General features: G+C 41.5%; 1 protein-coding gene across 1 annotated transcript; it reads right to left on the bottom strand.

Annotated features, from left to right (window-relative positions):
- Window positions 1-1425: 1425 nt before the first annotated feature.
- Window positions 1426-17074, bottom strand: LOC308090119 (chymotrypsin-like protease CTRL-1; the record flags this gene model as incomplete). The annotated part of the gene is made up of 8 exons (XM_080435154.1): window positions 1426-1433; window positions 1538-1841; window positions 1928-2064; window positions 2588-2856; window positions 2978-3112; window positions 15878-15948; window positions 16166-16196; window positions 17049-17074. The coding sequence occupies 8 exons, from the start codon at window positions 17072-17074 to the stop codon at window positions 1426-1428; spliced, it is 981 nt and encodes a 326-aa protein (XP_080291280.1).
- Window positions 17075-17401: the final 327 nt, after the last annotated feature.

The raw sequence follows: 17401 nt of genomic DNA, 5'->3' as shown, positions 1-17401 counted from the left end.
ACAAAACGTTGGGAGCGCATTTTTTCTAAGTGAAAAAATGAAGCTTTAATGGGCCAATGAATATTGCAGTTTTATGACAATTATTCATCTGCCCCTAACACATACATGCAGACTCACATTTCTTTGAAACTTTGCAGAAATGTAGAGGGTCATTCCAAATATCACTGAAACCAATCTTACTCCAATTGGTCAAACGGGGGCGCTATAGCAATTTTTTGAAAATGCAAACTTTAAACAGGCAAAAGTCATGCCTCGTTTGGCCGACAGCCATTAAACCTGCTTACACATGTGCCTTGACTCATGAGGAACACATCTATCACGTTGACCAGTAAGCACCACCCTTAGATTGTCCGCAATCTTGAGCAGTTTGAAAAACACTTAAACCCAGGATTTTTCAGCTATTTGCGTGAAACTGTATCATATCTTTGACCTCTTTTATCACAGTTGTTGTTTGTTGCTCCAATGGCTTCTCGCTTGAGCGTGTGCCTTAAAACCTCAAGGTTGCCAGTTCAAGCCTCACTTGATGCAGACTTCATTTAAGTTGCATTGCACACAACATGATTGTGTCAATTAATGCATGTGAAATTGTTAAAGATAACCTGAAATGCTTATTTGAGAGGATATGTTTTTGCAATGTATGACATACTTCATTCTGAAAATATCTGATCTACAATCTCAAAACTTTTCAGATAGCAACGTGTTTCTGAGCTTGTAGATCGGCTGCTTTCAATGGTTTCGGTTCCGAGGAGACATACAATTTCTCTATTGGTAAATGGTTTGTGAACGACTGATCTTAGTGTTAGTGAAAAAGGGGCTTGGTTCATGACAGAAGGCAAGAGTTTATTCTCTTCAACAGATAACTTCAGCCTGGACAAAGCTATAGCACTATAGGTAGTGTTGCAGCCTGTCAATCCAAAGGTTGATGGTTCAATTCCTGTTAATGGCAATAGGTTGAGATGTCCATTCAATCTATTACGTTTCCATGTCTCTCACTCTCTCTCTCTTCATTCTTCAATCACTGGCCCCGTATTATTGCTGCCTGCAGCTAATTTTTTTGATTATGTTTTGATTATTTTGTATCTGTGCTGTCCTTTATGTATGTGGGTTTGTATGTGGGGTGGGGGAGGGATGTGGGGGGGTTGTATGTATACTTTGTGAAAAATTCAAATAAAATAAAAAATAGGAAAATAGCATAGGCTGTACAGTATATGCAGCAAATGTTCACCATGTAAGTAAACGTAAAAGGTGTGTCACTGAAGACTATATTTAACTCACTGAAGACTATATTTAACTGCTGAAACTCAGCAGTTAAATATCTGTGTTCTGTTTTAGAACTTACTGTACACTGAGGTTTTGGGTTTTACATACTGTACATTTTCTTAACCTTATTGAGTCTGACCCACTGTAATTCAACCAAAATATAGGTCAACTGGCTAGACAAAATGAGCCGCCTTAGCAGGGAATTATTGCTCTTTAGCCAGGTAAAAGAAAAAAAGAGCATTTTTATGTGGTGATTTAGGTCGTGACGGCCACTCACGTTTGGATGTGGTTGTAGGAGGGATGGCGGTGGTAGGTGTAGTTGGTATATTTGGTGCAGCTGTTCCGACTGGTGGCACGCCAGTACAGGTGACGTTCACGTCACTGTTAGTCCCAGAGGAGGTGAAGGTGATAAATCCTGGCTGGTCGCTGCTGATCTGACTGTTGATCCAAGACTGGTACTGAGACACTCTGGTGTTGACTCCAGGTTTATTAGGCAGGGCACAACCCTCACCGAAGCTCACTATTCCAGACTGAATCCAGCGGGCTCCGTCTTTGCTCACCATTGGGCCTCCTGAATCTCCCTGTAGGGAAGCACATACTGCATTAAAACAATGAGATGTTTCCAGGAAGAAATACTCACAATGAACACAACCATTCAAATGATCACCTGACATGAGTCCTTCCCTCCAGCACTAAATCCAGCACAGATCATATTGTCATTGATGGTGCCCACTCCATAGTTGCATTTGCACTGTCTGTTCCCCACCACTGGAACCTCCACCTCCTGGAGGTTTTGGGGGGAAGGGAGGGCAATTAGGGAGACACAAAGTTAGTTTCATGAGCAAATGACTATATCAAATGTTTTGTTTTCTTTAATCACAGTCAACTGACCCGCTGCATAATGGTGATGACTACCTGATATGAACATATCTCCCATCCTCTCTTTCTGTACTGCACCATTTATAAGATACGTGGCTTTAAATGGCTTAGCTCCTAACTACTCTGACCTGCTCACTATCTGTAAACCAAACCAGATCATCAGGCACTGAGATAAACATATAAATCTATCTAAATCTGTGTGTCTTTAATTCTTCATTTAATTATCGACCAGGGACAATACACATGAATTAATCACAAGATAAAGATAAATATGATATAATCTGAATTGTGGATGGTTGACTTTAGAAATGCTGTGTGTGTGTGTGTGTGTGTGTGTGTGTGTGTGTGTGTGTGTGTGTGTGTGTGTGTGTGTGTGTGTGTGTGTGTGTGTGTGTGTGTGTGTGTAAATAAAATGGACTATACACTATACACTATTCACTATACTCACGACCACTTCCAATGGTGCCCCAGCCAGTGATCCAGCTGTCGATGCCACTGTAGAAGGTGCTCCCCGATGCTGCCAGGCAGACTGGTCGGATATAATCGGTAAACGTCACCGGCGATGCAAGTTTCAGAAGAGCGATGTCATTATCATTAGTATCACTGTTGTAGTTGGCGTTGCGGATGACCTGGCTAACCGACCGAGAGACCTCGTTGGGGTTGGCTAGTTCTTGACTCTGCCGACCCAGATAAACAGTGAGACCAGCTGGGCTATTACTAGGAGTAAAGAAAAAAGACAATCCATAATGAGCACAATATTCACTTTTTTTTTTTTTTTAAGTATTAATGAAATGGTCCTGGGAGAGTAGCGGATCTCTTGCTGATAATAATATCCCACCTTGAGAAGCAGTGAGCAGCTGACAGCACCCATTCCTTGTTAATAAGAGATCCTCCACAGAAGTGACCACTAGAGGTGTGTAGACTGGCCTGCCAGGGCCAGCTCCCAGCTGGAGCGTCTTCACCTCCAACTATCCTGGTGGTCAGAGGAGGCTGGCCACACACTGAGAGAAACACAACCGTCCAATAGAGTAATGCTTAATTTCCACTTCAACAGGACTCTATGCTAGATTCTCCAGTTCTTCTACAACAAATCTCTTCGCTGAAAATAGCCAATCTACAATGCTTTGTAGCTCACATATGTGAAATTGTACAACTGAATGAATGGTAAAATAGCATAGGCTGTACAGTATATGCAGCAAATGTTCACCATCTAAGTAAGGGTAAAAGGTGTGTCACTGAAGACAGTCTGCTGACACTCAGCAGTTAAATATAGTGTTCTGTTTTAGGACTTACACTGAGGTTTGGGGTTTTACATACAGTAAATGTTCGTAACCTTATTGAGTCTGACCCACCAAAATATGGGTCAACTGGCTAGGTTAGACGAAATGAGCAGCCTTAGCAGGGGATTATTGCTCTTTAGCCAGGTAAAATAAAAAATAAAATAAAACTTTACTTACCATTTAATTGTGAGTTAGCCCCTGAAAAAGGAATGGAAACAATCTATTAAAATGACAAATTTAAATAATTTACACCACATCATTTGTTTTGTTCATCGGGACAGTGGGAACAGAGGTGCTGCATACATTGTTTCCGGGACGTGTCAGAATCTAGTTGTATATATAAAAAAAAATGTTATATTTTTATACAACTAGATTTTGCCAAGTCCCGGAAAAAACGTGCTGTGATTGGCCAGTAGTCAGGAAGCTTGCCTTCTCCAAAATGGTGCCCGAGATGCAGACGCCCCAGAGTCGGAGGAGGCGTCTACCTTAATGTCTATGCTAACAGTGTTAGCGCCCACGGGGTCTGTTGTCCAGTTTACGCTCCCCCCATAGAGGTATAATATAACTAGAGGGCGGATATCCCCGCCCCCAGCTATTCATTTCAATGAAATTGCTCAGTGGCGTTTTGAAGCACCCGGAAGCCTGCCGGAAGTAGAATTATCGAGATGTTTTTGAGACGTTTCGAGCAACCATAGAGTTATGAGCATGCGCACTAGTGTCGCTTTTGCATCCTACGTCACAACCTGCCTCCATGAACGAGCCCTTGTTTATATTTATATTTATTAAATACACTCGAGATGCATATCTATATGTTAATGCATATGTATTTATGTATAATATGTTTACATATTTATTATATATTATATATATTTATAGATATATAAATATCTCTGTATTTTTTGCTCGTGCATGTATTTCGCCCCGCCTGCAGTTCCAGCTTTGGCAGCTTCAATGTTTCTCAGCAACTCTGGGGGCCTGGCTCTCCCAGGCTATGGGATGCACGGTCCCAATCAGTGGCCAGTCCCTGGGTAGACTTTGCTACGGGCTGAAGCTCTTGTGCTAATATTAGAGCGATGAGCATGTAGATCGTTTACTCGGGCATTGATACAACGGATGCAGCGCTTATTATGTGTGATCTCACCATGGTCAGAAAGTACATTAATTCAAGTATTTTCACTTGAAAATAAAACACTATATAATTTGTTGACCAGGGGTCCTCCAGAGGTCTATACTTGGAACTCCTTTTCCCCTCTACACCAAAAATAGTTGATCTACCCCACAACGGGTTGCAGCGTGACATTTTCACCAAGGGTTCACCTATTACGGCATGCCCAATGCCCATCAAGGAACCTAGGGTTAAACATGGTAAAACAGATTAAACATAGAAAAAGCAGGAGAGTATCACCGTGATGCTATCACCTACGGTACAGTAACAGGTCACCAATGACCCAGTTACTTTATTATCAGTCTATGAATAGCAATTGGAATATAACAGCCTGTTATAAACACACCATGAATGTTACATCATTCTCACTACTTAAACTTCAACAAATATTTTGGTTTATAACTATTATTTGTCGCCATTTGAGAATAATACTGTACATTTTTTATTGCCATTAAACTGTAAGTGCTACTTTTGAAAGGTCTGCACTCATGAATGGAGCACACATTTATTTAAGATAAGGAAGTACGATTAGAAAAGGCTTGAGATAAGAGAATAATAAATTAATCATGACCCAAAGGTTTGGCCCATTTCTACTACGTGACACATGACTCATTTTTTCCCAGAAACGTGCAAAAGTTTGTGATAACAAGGAGATGTGTATGTAATCAGTATGCAAATTATATTTAAGGTTGCAGTTCTGCTATTTTTGTCAAATGTTCTGCTACGTAGAATATGGATACTATGGTTCATGTGGTTCACAGGAATATTGTTAGTTGAAAAGGAACTAATGGCTAAATACTTATTGCGTTACTTCATTCCACTTCACTGTAGTTCCAGTGACGTGGCTATAATGAATGTACTGTACATCTAATCACTTATTGAATCACTGTACCAGCTCAAGTCATCAGGATGGGAGTTGCACTGGTCTTAATGGAACCGAAAATATAAAAAGTGTGATAACAGTGTTTAAATCACATTTTGGCACATAAGTCCCCATGTCTGTTAACGTCTATGAAAATCTTGACTCCCATGCAAAACACCCTCCCTGTACGAATGAACGCCTTCAAGCAGGGGCTTAAAAGTACTGCAAACCCTATGTGCAAACCACAGTTCAAAATGTAAGAAGAGAGATATACATTTATGTTCCCAGCTTTATTCAGACCCTGCTCGAGTCATCGGTTAATTTAAGTAGCACTAAATAAAAACGAATAGTAAGATCCACTGCATTCTGCATAATAAAACATAAGATCTAGAACAAACTAGAAAGAGTGCTCCTCGGAGCACAGGTCTCTGCCAGATCAGGTCGTGGCCTCCTGGTGGCGCTATAATAGGCCAATGTGAAAAGGGTGCCATTTCTTTTTAAGTTCCTTTCACATGGCAAGCGGCCAACGCGCCTATGTAATTCATTTCCGGCGGGCGATTATTTGGGACGCACTGAGAAGTTGAGGGGCGGTGAGGCAGGCGGGCCCGGCCCCGTGAAATTCTCGCGAGCCTGCTCGTTTGTTTATGCGCGCGCGGGTGAGCTTTTCTTTTCACCGCACCGCAAAGGAGGAAAAAAACAACAATGATCATGGCGCGATCACCGCTAATCTGAGCGGTACCGCCCGCGTGAACCGCTTGCCGTGTGTTACGACCTTTAGGCCTTTGATGGCAATCGGACACTGTTTTGTTCCAAAAATGTGTTTTGCTACATTAGACCTGCTGGTGGCGCTATAACAGGGCAATGTGGAAAGGGTGGCATTTCTTCCTCAATGTAGTGCAAATGTGCGTGCAAAGTTTCACCGCAATCGGACGCTGCGTTTATGATTTGCGGCATTTTGTTCAAAACGGGCCATTCCTGCAAGCTTTAAATGTCAATCTTAGCCAATCAGGATGGAATATGGGAAATCTAACAGTCTTGATCACATAATATAGAGATCATGTGTACCGATTTGCGTGAGATTTGGATAAAATCTGAAGGAGTAATATCCAAAAATGTGTTTTACATAAGTCGGCCTCCTGGTGTCACTATAAAGGGCAGATGTGAAAAATGCAGGGCAACGGTTTTTCCTTGGCCTCTAGGAAGTGCACATACAAAGTTTTACACAGATCGGTGTAGTTATAGGTCAAAACACAAATCGGCCTGTTATAGTGCCACCATGAGGCTGATTTGAAAATTTTCAAGAGGCATTTCTTTCTCGGCCTAGTGGGAATGTACGTGTAAAATTTCACGGAAATTGCATGCTGTCATGCATCATGATCATTTTGTTCAAAACGAAGCACTCCTGCAAACTTTGGAAGGCATACTTTGCCAATCAGGATGGAATTTCGTTTAATGACCATCGAGATACTGTGTACCGATTTGCGTGACGTTTGGACAAAATCTGTAGGAGTACTGTTAATTTTTTTTTGTTGCAAAAAGCGGCCTCCTGGTGGCGCTATAACAGGCCCATGTAAAAAAAATGGGGCAGAGGTTCTGAATTGGCATCCAGGGAGTGTGTGTGCACAGTTTCGCTGCGATCAAGCCTACGGTGGGATAGATTGCAAAACATACTCTCTCGCCATGCCTTTCGGCCTGGCGGAGACAATTATTTGTGGCATTAAACTACAGAGTCTTAATGAGCGAGTCACCATGAGTTCCCTTTGGTTTAACATCTAATGCAAACTGAAGGCAATAATTGCTTTGTCGACAGCATAGCAACATCCTCTGTGCTGATTCAGGTACATGTTACTAGTTTGACCCACCACACCAAAGAGCCTGTCATTGAGGCTTTTTTTTTTGTTTGTTTTCTCATGTCATATGAAAGCAGGGAATCATACAAAAAGCTACAAATTGACATATTGATTGTGCAGTTTGACCCACCAGTTTAGGAGATATGGCTTAGACTGACTATTTTAGTCCAGAGATCCTAAACCCACTATTTGGGGATTTAGCATGGCGTAAGGGGCGTTCCCGTGCAAAAGTTGTTAATTTGGGACCCAGCTTTATCCGCAAAACACCTGCACTAGCCGTTATATTATGTATAGGTGTGGTTTGGGCGTTATAATAATAAAAGCAATCACCGTGCCCAGGGGCGGCCTTAGTGATCTGGGGGCCCGTTTCAAGAGCTAATATGGGGCCCCATATTATTATTATTATTATTTTATTTTTTTAAATAAAAACCTGCCCATGTACGTTTAATTTTGCTATCATCAGTAGTCTCACTGTCTGTCACAATTCACCGGCAACAAAACAACAACACCTTGTCAGGTCAAAACAAATACCTATTAGCTGCTGCCAACTAGTGGTGTAGAGGCTGAATAATTCTTATTCAATTCTTCCATGAAATTCTTGGACGTCGGGCAGCCAGAGGCGGGCCCCGGACTGAGATGCAAGTCCATAAAAAAAAAAAAAATATATATATATATATATATATATATTTTTTCCTCACGTCCTCCACTCCCGCCTTAGCCCTGCTTCCGAACGAGGAGGCGAGGAGGGGGTTAAAGACCTGGTTGCTTTAGGGAATCGGAATGCTCAGTTAGCGTCATTTTGAAGTGACAGCAATTATGTTATGTCAAACAGTTGGATTGCTGGGCTATTCCGGAGCTCAGAGGGTTGTTATGTGGAGGAGGAGAAATTATATGCCACGCATTTCAACAAGGACAGTTCCGCAAAAGATACATCATACATGAAAAATACACTTGTATCTTTGCCAGATATCTCACTCCAAGTGGCTTCGGGTGATGCTGGCTCCTATGCCCGAGATACTAGGCGCTTGTGAGTGGGCATGACTGTGTGTCAGGCAGACAGGGGTGTCCCTATGTCAGACTGGCTCACAGGAGAGTCGGTGTCTGGTTGGTGGCTGACAAGTAATATTCCGGGGGGCCGCCAGTGACTTATCATTATGGCTTGGAGCGAAAATCCCCAAAATAATTTGGGGACCCCCTGGGCCTGGGGTGTTGTCCAAATTGTCCAAAAATAAAAAGTATATTCATTATAATCATTACGGGGCCAGGCTGCCAGCATGGCTCCTGGCCCTGTTTTAATATTTACGGGGCCAGGCTGCCAGCATTGCTCCTGGCCCTGTTTTAATATTCGCTTTATTGTCTTCGCCAGGCCGAAAGGCATGGCGAGAGAGTATGTTTTTCCCCCCGTCCGTCCGTCCGTCCGTCCGTCCGTGTGTCCACGTGTCCGTCCTGTCTGCGACCAGCTAATCTCCGCCACCGTTGGCCCGGTCGCTGTGAAACTGCACACACACACTCCCTGGATGCCACAGCAGAACCTCTGCCCCACATTTTTCAGATCAGGCTGTCATAGCGCCACCATGAGGCCGACTTTTGCAAAACACATTTTTGGATATGACTCTTTTTGTCCAAAAAAAAACACGCAAATCGGTAGACAGTATCTCTATAGTCATGTGATCATCACGGATCTGTCCGATTTACCATATTCCATCCTGATTGGTTAAGATTGGCTTCCAAAGTTTGCAGGATTGGTTCATTTTTAACAAAATGCCTCAAATCATGAACGCAGCATCCGATTTCCGTGAAATTTTCCACAGAGATTCCCACTTGGCCCAGGAAGAAATGCCACCCTTTTCACATTGGCCTGTTATAGCGCCACCAGCAGGTCTAATTTAGCAAACCACATTTTTGGAACAAAATGCCTCAAATCATGAATGCAGTGTCCGATTGTCGTGCAAGGCCTAATAAGAAATGGCACCCTTTTCACATTGGCCTATTATAGCGCCACCAGGAGGGCACAATAATCTACCTGACCTGGGCTGGCGGAGACCTGTGCTCCGAGGAGCACTTTTTCTAGTTCTGTCACTTTTTCTGCCACTTTTGGCAGTTCTGGCTAAACCGTGCATACGCTTTTTACGAAACTCGGCCATATGATAGATGGTCATGAAAAACAAGAAATAATTCTCACAATCTTTCGTCAAAAGGTGGCGCTATAGCACTCAATTGAAAATGCCAACTTTGAACAGGTACAACTCATGCCCTGTTTGACCTACAGCCATGGAACTTCCATACATACAGTATCTGCTCATGCTGAACAACCTTCACACTCTGACTTTTGACCTCTGACCTTTAGATCTCCCACCATTTTGAATTATATGAAAAACAGTTCAAACCTATCTACTCCTGGGATCTTTGAGTAATCTGCACGAAACTTTTTACACATGAACTTTGGACCTATGCCGACAAAATGTTGGGGCGGATTTTTTCCAAGTGAAAAAATGAAGCTTTATTGAGCCAATGAATATTGCAGTTTTATGACAATTATTCATCTGCCCCTAACACATACATGCAGACTCACATTTCTTTGAAAAATTGCAGTAATGTACAGGGTCATTCCAAATATCACTGAAACCAATCTTACTCCAATTGGTCAAACGGGGGCGCTATAGCAATTTTTTGAAAATGCAAACTTAACAGGCAAAAGTCATGCCTCGTTTGGCCGACAGCCATTAAACCTGCTTACACATGTGCCTTGACTCATGAGGAACACATCTATCACGTTGACCAGAAAGCTCGCCCTTAGATTGTCCGCAATTTTGAGTAGTTTGAAAAACACTTAAACCAAGGATTTTTCAGCTATTTGCGTGAAACTGTATCATCTGTGTGATCTCCTTTTTCACAGGTCCTTGTCTGTTGGTCCAATGGCTTCTCGCTTACGCATGTGCCTCACAACCTCAAGGTCGGCAGTTCAAGCTTCACTTGATGCAGACTTCATTGAAGTTGCATTGCACACAACATAATTGTGTCAATTAATGCATGTGTAATTGTTAAAGATAACCTGAAATGCTTATTTGAGAGGGTATGTTTTTGCAGTGTATGACATTCTGAAAATAGCCAATCTACAATCTCAAAACTTTTCAGATAGCAACGTGTTTCTGAGCTTGTAGATCGGCTGCTTTCACTGCTTTCGGTTCCGAGGAGACATACAATTTCTCTATTGGTAAATGGTTAGGGAACCAGTGATCTAGAGTAGTTAGCAAAACAAAAGCCTGGTCCGTCAGGGACCGAAATACTTTTATATATCAACAGACACTCTAAGGGCTATCATATCTCTAGCTCAATGAAAATAAAGGCAGCCTATAAGTCCAGAGGTCACTGGTTCGATCCCCGTCCCCGACGATGTGTTGAGGCGATCATGATTTGGCATTCGTTAGCCTACGCGTAGTATTTCTTGAGGTTAGTGGTAGGCATAGTTTTACTGAGGTTAGGGTTAGTGAGGGTTTAACGTGCTAATTTGTTAATTGCATGGTCTTCTTTCTCTCAAGTTCAGTCTTCTATGTTTCTATGGCTTATTGTGCATATTACTTATCATTGCTTCTTTCTTTCTTCTTTCTGCAATCACTGGCCCCGTATTATCGCTGCTTGCAGCTATATTTATTAGTATTTTTCCACTACTTCATATGATTGCATAAAATACTTGTAAAGTGAGTGGCTTCCCCAGTTGTTTTGTTTATGGAATATTGCATAATTATTGTGTAGGCATTTGAAACAAAAACCTTCCTCATTAAGATGCTCACCTAAAGCACTTGCCCTCACTGACTTAAGTGAATATAAACTGATGACTTCCTCCTCTTCCTACCACACGCCGTCTCCCTCTCAGCCTTTCTATTCTCTCAATTAAAATCACTATGTAGTAATGACTAAATGCCACCATGGTAGATCTCTACTCTGCCAGAACAGGAGTTTTGGCCGCCGACCAGCCTCACTGAATAATCAACTGAGTGAGAAGAAAAAAACATGTACAAGCATGATAGAAGGAATAAAATAGAGAAACACATAGCCAAGAATCATGATAAGATATATTTGTAGATGGCAAGACATACTTAGCCTACCCTCAGTAGCAGGCGGAGTTGTGTTTGGAGACCTTGTAGAGCTTACAGAGTTACCTGTTTTTTTTCTAACCACTTAAGCCCTATACTGTACTCTTAGCAAAAGTATATAGGTGTACAGTACAAGCTCACCATGCAGAAAGGCCCATTGGCGATAAGGGAAGACCCACAGACATCCATGAAAACCCATTCAATCCGGGAACGCATCTCTGTCATTTTAGATTTCTTTGGCTGTTAATAAATAACAGATATACAAACTCATAATGCAGCACCGAGGGCCGCGCTATGAGCTAGTAGATCTGCTAAAAAAAATATACAGTGAAAATATGTGCAAATCTTTGAATATATATTTTTTAAAGCGAACATTTGTAACTGTCAAATGTCTCAACAAATGTCTTAATTTTTCTGAAAAAACTATTGTTGCTGTATGGTGCTCAAACATTTTCATGTCAAGGGCCCCCAAAATTATTAGTTTTTGGCCGCCGATCCCCATCAAAATATGTTGTTCCAGGGACCCCCCCAGAAGCAAAGATTTGATTTATTTTGTTTAAAGGACAACTTAGTTTTTTTACAACCAAGGTTTATGTTTTAAGTAAATAAGAGATGAGTGTTAAATTTTTTTCATTTACTGTTTTCTATAGTTTTAGCAATTTTCGCGATCTTTTTTTACAGTGGGCTGGGGCATTCAGTCAGGTGGCTAAATATGTCTTCTTTTACAAAATAACCCGGCGATTTCTTTATTATTATTTACAGTAGCTCTTCTAGCCCCCAATAACTCACATCTGACCATCAAAGACCACGGGACCTTTTTTATTGTGTATTGTGTAAAAAAATACATATTTAGCCTAAATATGTCTATATGTCCTTTAACAAAATATAAATATTCAAAGATTTGCACAAATGTTCAAGATAAAAAAAAAGAAGATCTACAAGCTCGTAGCGTGGCACTCGGTACCGCGTATCAGCTTGTAGATTTGCTATTTCTGAAAAGCCAAAGTATAAAAATAATGGTTGTAGCTAAAATCTAAAATGACACAGATGCGTTCCCGGATTGAATGGAAGTAACGGCGGTGTCCCTGTCCCTCATATCATTTTTTGCTTTATTTTTTAAAGAAAAAAATTCTAAAGATTTTCAATGTATTATTACCCCCACAATTATACAGGAAAAAAATCTAAAATCCATTAAAAAATCCATTAAAAATACACTTCAGATGTAGTGAAAATAGCAGATCTACAAGCTCACAACACGTCACATCGCGACACGTTGTGTGCTTGTAGATCTGCTATTTTCACTAGTTTGGGTCCCGGGAAGACATCAAATTTCTCTTCTGGGTCACAACACAAAAAGTTTGGGAAATTGTCTAATGATACCTCAGGTCCTTACACATCTAGCGGAGCGGCTAAATGCTTTTTTCTGGCAGAATCTTTCAATTTATGATACAAGCGTGAAAATTGGCATGAGCAGTCTCCATGGGTCACTTGACAAGAAAATTGTCCGAGGCAGTTGTAATTTCAAGATGGTGGCCATTTTACAAGATGGCCAACATCTTAGTGGGCAGTTAAGTGACATGATGGTTTATTTGGTGATACAAGCATGAAAATTGGCATGAATAGTCTCTGTGGGTCACTTGACAATAGGCCACCCACAGCTACTTGACATTTCAACATGGCGGCCATTTTTCAAGATGGCCAACACTTTAGTGGAGCAATTAAGTTATATAATGGTTTATTTGGTGATACAAGCATGAAAATTGATATGAGCAGTCTCTGTGGGTCACTTGACAATATGCCACCCACAGCTACTTGAAATTTCAAGATGGCGGCCATTTTTCAAGATGGCCGACACTTTAGTGGAGCATTAAAGTTATATAATGGTTCATTTGGTGATACAAGCATGACAATTGGCATGAGCAGTCTCTGTGGGTCACTTGACAATAAGCCACCCACAGCTACTTTAAATTTCAAGATGGCGGCCATTTTTTAAGATGAAAAACCACCACAGTTAAGCTTAAGAAATCATTTAGTTGGTGATACAAGCATGAAAATTGCCATGAGCCGTCTCAAAAGGTCATTTGACAAGAAAACCCACAACCACCACTTGAAATTTCAAGATGACTTTCGTCCGCCATGTGGATCTTTAAATGATACCTTTTCTCATAGAAATGTATTGGGTTCCTCAAAAAGCTCTGTCAAGAGAGGTTGTTTGACTGTGTTTTGTCTGACTCCTCGCCCACGACCTGTCCAGTTTGGTAAAACCTGTCAGGAGTTGCCTCCCACTGGCATAGCTCTCAGGGTTCACTGAGGTACTCAAGCTCCCTTACCACGACACGGTAACAGTCACAAGGGAGGATTTTTTTTTTTTTAATTTTTTTTTTTAAACTAACAGCCATTACATGTGTCAAATAAATACTAAGAGATGGGGGAACAAAAAATATGACTAATAAATTAGCACAGTTGAGGTGCTGATTAGCACAGTTGTGGTGCTGAACGGACAGTGCTCCAAAATTATAATTGAGCAATGGCTAATACTGAATGACAGTAGCCACGGAACCATGACAAACTATAGTAAGGAACTAAACTGAAAATGTGCTTCACTGTTACGTATGGCAGTGGAAGGCAGTGGAAGCAATGTTACAAAGTAACAACTGAAAATTACACACTAATAGACTGGTGACAAAGTAAAACATGATGCACCGATGTGGCGAGGGGAAGCCGAGCCATAGGCCTACACTTGAAAACAAAGAGGACAACGGGGAAAAACTCTGGCAAAATAAACATGCAAATAGGTTCTAGCAGGGGAAACTACATAGGCATGTGCAACTGAGTCCATATTTGAAGCACTTACACCTTCCAGTACATGAGGGCTGGGATCTTCTTGACATGGATATCTTTGGTACCTTCGGTGTCTTCAGCAGATGTAGATGCTCTCTTTTGGGCCCTTTCCAGCTCTGTGTTGTTGAACCTAAGTTTACAGCTTAAATGATATTTTGCTCTGTTTCTTGTCAATGTGCTTTCTATGCCATCACCTTCATCTAGTCGGGTTAGACTAAGTAAGATAGGCAGAGCATTGATCTTATGAAATAATGGAAAATTTCTTGCAATGGTATCATAACCAGTACGATCGTGCTCTCTGTTGAATAAACTCGGCTGAATGAGTTTTTCCTTGGTGACCTGCTGACAAATGAAACATCTGTCCAGTTAGTTTTCTCAACTGTTATGATGGCTTCTGCCATGTCTGCAGCATAGGCAGAGGCCGAGGGTTTATCCTTTTACCACCTTTTACCAAGCACTTTGATGTATGGGATACAACTAAGTTCGTGCCTTAACCCTACACTTAGTCCGATCGTTCATCCAATGCCATTTAAATCCCGTGCGATCTGTACACCATCCGGTTAACTAAAACCCCATTAACCTTGGCTCGGCTCTCCCGCGCTGGCACAACCTGTCAATTCAGGTGCGGCTATCTAATTGTTTTGGGGTAAATTAGACAGCATTTGGGATACTAACTTTCAATTAGCTGACATTGAACCCCACTCTGAGTTTAACAGCAGTGATATCACCAGTGTGCCCTGGTAGTGCAGATATTCACTCTTATCTAATCTATCTATGATCAACAAATCAACACAACTGTATTGTGATGTGTTAAAAGTTGTTCTTTAGCATAATAACAATAATCGTATAATTGTCCTTAATGAAAAAAAATACATACATTTCTATGAGAAAATGTATCTTTTGAGGATCCAGGGGGTGGCCATCTTGAAAATAGAAATTTCAAGTGGCTGGGAGTGTTTTCTTGTCAAGCAACCCTTAGAGACTGCTCATGCCAATTGTAATGCTTGTATCACCAAATAAACCATTATATAACTTAATTGCTCCACTAAAGTGTTGGCCATCTTTAAAAATGGCCGCCATCTTAAAATTTCAAGTAGCTGTGGGTGGCCTATTGTCAAGTGACCCACAGAGACTGCTCATGCCAATTTTCATGCTTGTATCACCAAATAAACCATTATATAACTTAATTGCTCCACTAAAGTGTTGTCCATCTTGAAAAATGGCCGCCATCTTCAAATTTCAAGTAGCTGTGGGTGGCCTATTGTCAAGTGACCCACAGAGACTGCTCATGCCAATTTTCATGCTTGTATCACCAAATAAACCATCATATCACTTAACTGCACACTAAGGTGTCGGCCATCTTGAAAAATGGCCGCCATCTTGAAATTACAACTGCCTCGGACAATTTTCTTGTCAAGTGACCCATGGAGACTGCTCATGCCAATTTTCACGCTTGTATCATAAATTGAAAGATCGTAGCACTTATCTGCTCCGCTAATCAGGAGTGTGACAAATATCTAAACAATCTGAAAATATGTCTGCAAATATTTAACGTCAAACCAAACCACGTCTTGTGGTTACCCCCCCATAATGTTAAGCATCATATCATTTGTATCCTAATATAAGAACATTAAGAGGCAGTTTACCTGGTCTGGCAGTAACAGTCTGAATTAACAGGACCAACAGAACAGCAGATACTCTCACCATGGTGCACATCCTGGAGATCAGACACAAACATGTGAAAACAACAACAAAAGGGCATTTAGACAGACTACAGCAATGCAAAGAAATGTTTTACTTGATGAATGCAACATTCATTCAACATTCATAGATATGCCCACATCCAAGAGAATCACAAATGATTTACGGATAAAAAAGGTGCAGAACCTCCTAAACACATCAATCCCATCGGCCAATGCAATTGCCTCTCTTACCTGAAGTAGGATGTGTTTGAGCATCCTCACCCTGCAAGTGAGAGTTTATATACCTACAGTATCCCTGTGTCATCCTGTAACTGATCCAAGAATATGTCTTTGCAATGTGCCAACGACTCTGCAATGTGCCATCCATCCTTCCTTCTGAGGGGGAATGGCTGTTATCTGGAAATGGCCAGGCTTCATTGTTATCTTTGGATTATGTTACATGCCAGCCTGATCTCCAGAGATCTCCGTAACATTGCACGGAAGAGTGCACTTCATTCCGTGGATAGTCGCCTAGAAACCCCGAAATTGCGTGCATATGTACGGCGAGTCCCACGGTGGGCGTAACCAGTCGCAAGCAGTCCCCACAACAAAATGTACGATTCTGTGCCTATCGGTACATAACTCAAACGGCGCTGAGTAGGCAGAGGCGAACGTCACACCGTTCAGGACGGCAACTCGGTCGCCTTAGCTCCCTCGGTGGTCCTTCACGGGGTGACAGTTCGCCTGTGACTGCGCGCCTCTGTCATGGTTTAGTCACAATGGGGGAGATGCGAGGCGGCTATTCATGGAATTTCGGGTTTTTCCGTGTCTATTCACGGAATTTCTAAAAAACTTCAAAAACGTTCAAAGAGAACGTTTCCTCTGGAGATCGGGTTGTACGTGCAGTTGGTCAATAATGTGCTCCAGATATATGAGTGAACTCGTGCATGTCTTGCTACGTGTGTCTTAGTGAAGCCATTCATCATTAGGCAGCTGCCATGTGGCTCAGGAGGTGGAGAAGCGGTTTGGGAACTGGAAGGTTCCAAGTTTGATTCCCAGCTCCTCCTGGCTTTGTGGTGAAGCATCTTTGACCGAGAAACTGAACCCCTAAATGCCCATGAGAGTCATACTGTACCTTGCACCATCGTCTACCACAATCATTTCACACTCTCTGACTCTGCAGTGTGCCATCCACCATTCCTTCTGGCTGTGAATGTGTGTGTGAATGGGTAGGAAACTGGCACATTGTGATTATGATAATGCTTTTAGATAAAGTTGGTATAGAAATGCAGAGCATTTAGGCATACCTTAATACAGGCCAAGATGATATACTTCTATTGTAAGAGATTACTAACAAATTATGTTTGAAAACACCCGCCCAATGGTGAGGTAATGAGAATAATCACCGGAGGCATTTATTGCACTTAAAATCTGAATCTTATATGTTATGTATGTTTAACATTTGAAATGATATGATATTATTAGTGA

Source organism: Gymnoscopelus braueri (assembly GCF_963280865.1).
Source record: "Gymnoscopelus braueri genome assembly, chromosome: 8".
Classification (NCBI taxonomy): Eukaryota; Metazoa; Chordata; class Actinopteri; order Myctophiformes; family Myctophidae; genus Gymnoscopelus; species Gymnoscopelus braueri.
Note: the sequence above shows the minus strand (reverse complement) of the source record. Positions and strands in the feature narration are given on the sequence as shown.